The sequence below is a fragment of the Melospiza melodia genome, chromosome 7 (genome assembly GCF_035770615.1).
Source record: "Melospiza melodia melodia isolate bMelMel2 chromosome 7, bMelMel2.pri, whole genome shotgun sequence".
In the NCBI taxonomy this organism is placed as follows: Eukaryota; Metazoa; Chordata; class Aves; order Passeriformes; family Passerellidae; genus Melospiza; species Melospiza melodia.
Window position 1 is genome coordinate 29326836 of NC_086200.1, and position 8804 is coordinate 29335639.

General features: G+C 66.2%; 1 protein-coding gene across 1 annotated transcript; it reads left to right on the forward strand.

Annotated features, from left to right (window-relative positions):
* Window positions 1–213: 213 nt before the first annotated feature.
* Window positions 214–3076, forward strand: ATP5F1D (ATP synthase F1 subunit delta). Its single transcript, XM_063161033.1, has 5 exons — window positions 214–366; window positions 1063–1216; window positions 1572–1660; window positions 2089–2217; window positions 2954–3076. Exons 1-4 carry the CDS (start codon window positions 229–231, stop codon window positions 2209–2211), a joined length of 504 nt encoding a protein of 167 aa, XP_063017103.1. The 5' UTR covers window positions 214–228; the 3' UTR covers window positions 2212–2217; window positions 2954–3076.
* The last annotated feature ends 5728 nt before the right edge of the window (window positions 3077–8804 follow it).

Below are 8804 nucleotides of genomic sequence, written 5' to 3' on the forward strand. Positions count from 1 at the left end.
CGGACCGGGCCCGGGGCCGCGGCTGCCCCTCGGTGCGGAGGCGGAGCGGGCCCCCCCCGCCCAGCACCACGGCACTCGGCGAGAACGGAGAGACTACAACTCCCACAAGGCCATGCGGTGCAGCGTGCTTTTCCTCCGCCGGGTGGCGCGCGGGGCGCGTCGGGAGCTGTGGTCCGCTGCCGTCCCGGCCTCCCCCGCGCCGCCGCTGCTGCCGCCGCCGCCGCCGCCATGGCCGCGATGTTCTGCGCCCGCCGCTTCCTCCGCCTCGCCCGCCCCTCGCTGCCGCTGCCGCCCAGCCGCGGCTATGCCGATCCCGCCGCCGGCGGCCCCGCTGCCATGGCCTTCACCTTCGCCTCACCCACACAGGTATGCCCGCCGCGGCCCCGCTCCCGCTGCCCCCGCCCCCGCCTCGCCCGGTGTGTCCTGAGGGCTCGGGGCGGGCGGGCCGCGGGCGGTGCTGCCGCCCCCGCGGGGCTCTCCGCTCCCGGGGGCTCCGCGGCTCCCGGGGCACGGCCGGGCTGTCCCCGGGCTGTCCCCGGGCTGACCTTGGCCCTGACCTCGGGCCTTGCCCGCCCGCCCGGCCGCTCGGTCCCCGCCACAGCGCTCCCGGGGCCGCTCCAGCCCTTCCAGCCGCGCTACCGGACCCGCTGGGCCCGGCCTGGAGCGGGACGCGGCCGGTCCGCCCCCGCCGTGCCTGCCAGGCTGGCCCCGGGGCAGGGCGCTGGGGACGGGGACAGCCCGGCAGCGTGGGCCGCAGCGGGGACAGCGGCTCCGGGCTCCCCACGCGCTTCCCAGGCTGTGCCGGCGCCTCTCGCCCACTCCCGACTCGGTGTCTCCATGTGCCGCCTCCCCGCCGTGCCCCGGCAGCTGGGAACGCTTCCCCAGTGCCTCTGCCAGGAGCTGTGCTCTGGAGCCCGGCTCTGCTCCCACCCTGTGCGGGTGCAGCCTGTCCTGGGCACACCCTGAACCTGCCAGGAGCCGGGCTGCTCCCTTGGGATGGGCTCTCCATCCCCCCATCCCTGGTGACTGTGCTATTTTTTTTTGTCCTCTCCGTCCATGCAGGTGTTCTACAACGGTGCCAACGTGAAGCAGGTGGATGTGCCCACGCTGACGGGCTCCTTTGGCATCCTGGCATCCCACGTCCCCACGCTCCAGGTGCTCCGGCCGGGCGTTGTCACAGTCCACGCCGAGGATGGGACGGCCACCAAGTACTTTGGTGAGGGAGGCAGGAGGGGCTGGGGGAGGAAAGGTGTGCGTGGGGTTGGTGTTCTTGGCGCTTTCACAAGGCAGGCTCTGCCCATCCAGGTGTGGCCTGGTGCACTTCCAGGGATTTCTGCTTTCCCAGCCTGCTGGGAGCTGATCTGGGAGCCGTGGGCTGGCACCAGGTCTTGGTTCTGCTCAGGTTTTCTGGGTCCATCCCCTTCTCCAGCTTGCTATGGGGTGGGAGCTGAGTCCCTGAATGCTGGAAATGTGCCAGGAGGGCGCTGAGGGTTTGTTCTGGGGAAGGGTGGTGGGGATGGCAGGGCTGAGCCCCCTGGCTGAGCCACCTCCCATGTTGTTGTGTCTCACAGTGAGCAGCGGCTCTGTCACTGTCCACGCCGACTCCACGGTGCAGGTGCTGGCAGAGGAGGCAGTGACCATGGACATGCTGGACCTGGCTGTGAGTACGCAGAGATTTCACCCACCCTGGTGGGGAAATTGCTCTCCTTCTGTGCTCTGGGGTCCTTGTGCCCAGAACCCAGGGTTGTGTCAGCACCCACGCTATATTTTGGGATCAGAGGCTTGGGGCGCCTCCTTGGTGAGCTCTCTGGAGAGAGGGAGCTCTGCAGTCATAAATCTTACACCATTTCCCACCCCTTGGACAGACACTGACCTTGTCCTCACCTCCAGAACAGCTTTTCCCTGCTGATAAGGTGTCTGGGGCCAGCACAGCTGTGTCTGTAGCTCTGTGAGGCTCCCAAGTCACTGGGTCCTTGGCATCCACATGAAGGACCAGTGGCTGCAGGGGAGGGAAGGAGGGAGGGAAGGACAGTCCCCTCTCCTGCAGTGTCTCCCAATGACACACATTCTTTGTGCCCTCATGTCCAGACTGCAAAATCCAACCTGGAGAAAGCTGTGTCAGAGATGGCAGCAGCGTCTGATGAAGCTGCTAAAGCAGAAGCTCAGATTAAGGTAGAAGCTAACGAAGCCCTGGTGAAGGCTCTGGAGTAAATCCAGGTGAGGTTCAGCTTGGCTGAGCATCCAGCCCTGCTCTAGGGCCTGCTGGGCTGGGTGAGGGGATCTGCCTTGCTTTTGGGGAGCAGTGAACACAGCTGTCCCTTGCCAGGGTCAGGCCTCAGCTCTGGGGGGGCTCGTGGGGGTCCCCAGCCCAGAGCTGCCCTGGGGCTGTTGGTGGCAGTGGGGCCTGGGGTTGGGCTGTGGCACTGTGGGGTCCAGCCCAGCTGTGACACTGGAGTTCAGCCCTGATAAGGGTGGGTGGATACACCTGGGACAGACTGGGAGCTGTGGTCACTGCTGGGGCCTCACTGGTTCCCCTGGGCCCCACAGCATGTGATCCCTGCCACACACACTCCCACTAAAGCCAAACAGCTTCATTCTCAGGGGAGGTGAGGCCAGGCTCTTGCCTTGTGGCCTCTTTTTGCTCTGCCCTGCACGGACTGTGCCTCATCCCTTCCCTTCCCACATGCTGGCAGCCAGGAATTGCAGCAGTGTGTGCTGAGCAGGGCTGTGAGTCACTGGCAGCCTCCAACGGGCTCAGCCTGGAGCACAGGAGGGCAGCAGCTCCTGCTCTCTCCTGATCTCTGATCCAGGTGCTCTTTGGTCCTGCAGAGCTGCTGGCTCGTGTTTACTCACAGCAGTTGCACAGCTGGAGTGGGGCCAAGCCCTGGGGTTGGGACCTGCAGCCCAGCCAAGCTCACCCTACACTAACCTGACCCCACTTTGTGTTTTGCAGGAATCCCACTGTGGATGCAGAACTCCCAGCCTGTCCCTGTTCTACTCCCCAGCTGTACAGATGGAGCAGGACGAATGGAGGTGGAGAAATGGTTCTGATCAATTAAAAGGAAATGTGACCCCCTCTTGTGGCACATTGCCTTCTTCCCAGGCAGCAACTGCAGCTGCAGCCAGGAGCAGTTCCCAGCTCCTGCCCCGAGGCAGATTCACCCTGGGAAGGGGTCACCAGCACTGCCCTGGGGTTTGGCTGGGGAGATTCACCCTGGGGAGGTTCATCAGACAGATTTATATTCCCTTCCCCGTGCTCCAGCCACCTCCAGCAAGCACTTGGACTGCAGGATTTCAGCAGCACAGATCTGCTCCAGAGCCATCCTGTCCCAGCCTCAGCCTCAGGAATCCACACTGGCACACCAGGGAGCTTCCCACAGCTGGACAGCAGCTGCTGGGCTCTGCCCCATCCCCTGCTGCTGCCAGTGGCACTTCCCCTGCTCCTGGAGACGGGCTTGGCCTGGAGAGGGAAGCAGATGCTGTGCATGGTGGAAATCTTTCCTGCTTCTGTTCGTGCTGGGGATGGCTGGAGCTGCTCTGCTGAGCTTGGGGCTCGCTGGGTTCAGCCCTATCTGAGGAGGCCACCTGGGGTTCCTCAGGGCTCCTGACAGCCCAGAGAAGCAGGAAAGGCTCACTGGGCTGCAGCACTGCTGGCAAGGGGCAGCTATGGGCATGGGACAGCTCTGCCTGTGCCAGGGATGCGTGTCCTGCCGTGTGTCCTGCTGCACCAGCTGCTGCCGGGCCCCTCGCTCCATGCCACCCTCCCACGCCTTTCCAGAGGGATTTGGGGTTTCCACTGCTGTGCAGAGCTTCCGTCCCTCCCTCTGCGTGCCTCTAATCCCCTTTTCCCTGCGCTGTTCCAGCCTGGGGAGCTGTGTTGGCTGCCTGTGAGGTCAGTGCTTGCCACTCCAGCCTCCCGCTCCGCGCTCGGAGCAGGGCACGGCTATTTTGGGCACTGCCACCCAGGATGTAATCTTGGCTGCCTCCTCTTCTCACCACCACCTCCTCCCCCTCCTCTCGCTCACTCTGTCTTTCTCTCTCCCCCCCCTTCACAAGTGATCAAAAATAGAGCCTGTGGTGTTAAATTTCTCACTCTGTGGCTTATTAAAAGCCTCCGAGTGCCTGACGCGGAGCCTATTTGAAGCTCAGCCGACTTCCAGCTCCTGAGCTGCTCCAGTGCCTTTTCGCCTTCCCCTCTCATTCCCTTTCTTTTTTTTTTTTTTTTTTCCTTAAAGGTCAGACATTGCACTGAGCATAAGCAAAGCTTCCGAAGCCTCAGAGCTGTACTAATTAAAACATCTTGGGAATTACTGGGGCCGGGCAGCTCCCTTCCCTCTCCCGCTGCCCCTCTCTGTCCCCAGCTGCTATTTCGGCTGCGTGAGCCTCCCCCAGCACACGCAGCCGTGCTGACGGAAGGTGGCTGCCTCGGGTTTTTCATCTAATGGAAGAGCGTTGGCGAGGCCGGGAAGCTGGGGAAACGGCCAGCTGCTATTTTTAGGACTGGGAAAAAAAGTGTCTCCGTCAGCGTCCTCTCACCAGCTCTTCCCACTGCCTCCCGCCAGCGCCAGGGGAGCTGGGGGGGCCCAGGGATCCGGTCCTGCCCCCTCTCAGCTGCCCTTGGCTGGGTGCTCCACAGCCTGAGACCTGCTGGGACTTGTAGGCTGCATTTGAGGGGAGCAGGGGGGACCCTTCCATGTCCAGGCACCCATGGATGCAAGGACAAGGCTTTGTCCTGGGCAAGGGCTGTGGGTGCCTGGCTGGCAGCATCATCACCCTGCTGACCCTGAGCTGCACTTTTGGGGTGCAGGGTGTGTGTGGGTGGATGCCTGTGCACTTTTGGGGGTGCAGGGCCTGTGTGGGTGGATGCCTGTGCACTTTTGGGGGTGCAGGGCCTGTGTAGATGGATGCCTGTGCACTTTTGGGGGTGCAGGGCCTGTGTGGGTGGATGCCTGTGCACTTTTGGGGGTGCAGGGCCTGTGTGGGTGGATGCCTGCGCTCCTCCACACTCCCAGGCCAGCCTGCTCCCTGCAGCCTCAGCTCTGAGCCCCTCTGCCTCCAGCCCTTCCCCTCCCTGCTCATTATCTGGCTCTGCAGATAATTCTCCTCCTCCCCTGGCTCCCACTGCCCGTGCCAGAGCCACCATCGGTCACGTCCTGCTGGATGCCACAAAAATGGCCTGACTGGGTGCAGGGGATGTGCAGCTGCTGCAGAGGCAAAGCCCTTCCCTGCTCACTGTGCAGGTGCTGCAGGGCTGAGCCCAGCCTGGGGGACAGTCCTGGTGTGGATCACAGTGTGATTCAGCAGGTCACCCTCCTCTCCCCTGCCCCCACACCAGCCCGGATTGTGACACCAGTGTGGCATTTTCCTGTTCCTGGAGTGCTGGCACCTACCCAGGGGCACAGCAGCCTCCATCTGTGCTTTCTGCCTCTTTTTTGGGGTGATGGGTGCTGAGCTGCCCCTGCCTTGGGGTCCCTGCCCCTGCTGGGGCCATGCAGGACCGGCAGCACGGGCGATGTGCTGGAGTTGTCCCCGGGACCTGTTTGTCTCCGGCTTTGGGCTGGGGCGTGGTGGGTGTGAGAGGGAAGGGCTGCCCGGAACGCGGTGGGAGCGGGGGAGGAGGGCTGGCCTTGTCCCCCCTCCTCCCTTTCCACGCAGGGCTCTCTCTGCCATGACTCGCATCCTCTGCTGCCAGATGGAGGGTGGGGAGCGGGGCCGGCGGCGCTCGGAAAGTGAAGCATCACGGATTCTGCCGGCGGCGTCGCTTCTCCGGGGGATGATTTCCGAGACGGGCCGGGTTCTGCCAGGCCAAATCTCCCGGTGCTGGCGGCAATCCCTGCGTTTGGCCGCGTGGCATTTCCCCGTCCCACCCAGTCCCGAATGCAGGCGAAAGGTTCCAGCTCTCCTCTCTCTGCAGGAAAAACAAACCCCAAACCCCACCGCAGCCCCAGGAAGCCCCGCTCCCTCCGGGCTGACTCAGCTGGCAGAGCCGCCCCTTTCCCTGCCCAAACCTTGGGGATGGATCCTGCCTGTCTCCGTGCCCCATCGGTGCCCACCCTGGGGGTACTGAGGTTGCCCCCGTCCCTCTCAGGATGCACCAGCAGCTCCTTGGGGTTTGGGGACCCCCTTTGGGGTGCCGGGCAGCTCCCTGCTTGTCCCGGGGGCTCTGCAGACCTGGCCCCTTCCTGCCTACACGGATTCTGTGCTGCCGCTGGCCCCGGCGTGGGAAGGTCAGCGGAGGCTCCACACGCTGCGAGCGCAGCCCGGAGCGTCCTTGGGCCACGCCGCCCTTGGGCAGCTCGAAGGCCGAATCCTCTCACAGCTTCCTTGGGATGGGGAGGGGGGCAGCGGGTGCTGCTGCTGTATAATGATTAACCCGGCCGCGTTAATCATTCCGGACGGCAGCCTTTTTCCTCTGGGTTTCCAGCTCTGGAAAATGCTCCTTTTCCGATTCCCTCCCACGCACGTGGCCCCGCAGAGGGAGCGTGGCACGGCTCAGGGAAAACCCTGTGGGGAGGAGCAGGACCTGGCACCGGGATCTGTCCCGGTGGGGCCCCTCGGTCCCGGTTCTGGGGGTGCTTTGCCCGTGGGGAGCGTGGCCCCAGCGGCCTCACCCCCAAAATCCCGAGCGCCGTGGGGCGTTGAGGAGGGCGGGTGCTGCAGCCAGCACGACAGAGCTTGTCACGGTGCTCCGGGGCCAGCAGTGCCACACCGGCCACGCAGCAAACCTCGGCCCGGGGCGCGTTCTCTCGTGGGGAAACTGAGGCACCGGCAGGCTGGGCAGAGTGGGAACGGGACATGGGAATCTCAGATTGTGCTGCCGCTCTTGGCGATTCCACCCCTGCGAGCTGCCGGGGTCAGGCGGGGGGCGGTGGGGTCGGGCTTTGCCCTGCGGGTCCCAGGTGCCTTGGCCGGGGTTCGTTCCCCGGGGCCACGGGCACGGCCCTCGCTCAGGGCGGCCTTGGAGGCCTCACGGCTCTGCTGGAGGTGGCCCAAAGCCCGAGGGGGTGCGTGTTCTCCTGCTGGGGGTTCCAGCAGAGCCCCCTCCCAGCCAGGGCCGTGACCCGCGAGGGGCAGCGGGAGCCTGGGGAGGAAGGCGCTGCCAGCTGGGCTCGGTGCCGGCTACAAAGGCGGCCCAGAGAGCCCGGCGGAATGAGGTGGCATCCGTCCAGGTTCCCACAGTGGCCCTGGTGCAGAAAATACACCCGGAGCTGCTGGCGGTTGCCACAGCGATGGGCTGGGCGCCACGCCGCGGAGGGGGGCACGACCCCGGAGCCCGGTGCCCCCGGTGCGGGGCGGTGGGAGCTCCGCGGGGCGGCGGAACCGGGCGCTGGCAGCGACCAAAGGCTCCTGCCCCGGCTCCCGCCTTTGATGTGCTGGGACTTCGCCCTTGGTAAAGCTGGGAGGTTCCCAAGGAGCTCCCAGCTGGATCCTGGCATCCAGCACCCAGGTGCCCCCCGCGAGCCCTGCGGCTCCAAAGCCGCTCGGTTCCCTTTAGCTCGGCTGCAGCCGGGGGCTCGGAGCCCCTGCGGGCTCCCCAGTTCCTGGCGGGGCCGGGAGGAAGCGGCTGCAGCTGGTCCCGGCGCTGGGGCTCTTCCTGGCAGGGCTGGCGCCGGGCTGGGCCGTGGGGCGGGCAGGGAAAGCCGGGGGGCCGGGGGCGCTGCCCTCCGGGATGCCCTGGCATGGGGCAGGGAGGGGTTGGCAGCGCTCCCATCCCCGTGCCCTCCAAGGCCGCCCCTCCGCCGGGTATAAATAGCAGGATTGAGGCTGACACTGGAGTCACCTCTGCCGCCGCCACCTTGGGTGTTCCCCCCGCCCCGCGGGACCTCAATGGGCTCATTGTGCACCGCGGACCCGCAGGGCACGGCCCGAGCAGCTGCTGGGCCTGACCCCGGCTGCCTCCCCCACGCGTCAGGGGCATCCATGGGGCGCGGGGGTGCCCCCGCAGGGTGCCACGCACGGAGGGGAGGGCCCGGCTCGGATGGGCGATGCCTTCGCACCATCCTCATCCTCATCCTCATCCCCATCCCCAGCAGGCCGTGCCGGCCCTGCCGCCCCCTCCCTGCCCGGGCAGCGCCGGCAGCTGGGCTAATGACGGGGTGTGCCCGCCCGCCCGGGGCTGCGAGCGGCGCGGGAGGCTCCTGCCACCCAGCAAGACGGGGCCAGCCGGGCGCGGAGCTTCGCTGCTGCCGCAGCCGGCGCGGCCACGCCTGTGTGGGCTGAGCGGACCCCGCTCCCACCCGGCACCTGCCCGGCCCAACCAGCTCCTGCGCGTCTCGGACAGGCCGCTGCAGGCAGGGCAGGGCCCCCCGGGCCAGGCGGGTGCAGCAGGAGGGAGCACCAGGGGACCTGGAGGAGTCGGAGCTCCGGGGGCAGCTCTGGGGGCTGGAGGGGTTGTGAGCCCGCTTGTGCCGACGGGATGTCCCCATCCCTGCTGTCCCCTTCTCACTTCCCCACATTGTGTCCTCGTCGGGCCCCACATCCTGTCCCCGACCCCGGCTGGCTGCAGCCCCTGTGTCCCAGGTATGGCACCCCGAAGGTGCAGGGCTGCAAAATGCCTCCCCCCAGCTCCTGCGGGCTTCTGGGAGGGGCAGCATCTGCTGTGAGCAGGAACCCTCCGGCAGGGCCAGATGTGAGGTGCTGCAGCGCCTGCGGATGTGAGTGGGTGGGTTCTGGGCAGGGCCAGCACCGGCCCAGGTGGCCGCGGCCTGGGATGGAGCTGAAGGCTCTTCGGGGAGCCCGAGGTTTAATGAGAGGCTGCCGGGGCTCCCTGTGATCCTTCCGCCCATTATCTAATCGGAGCAGTG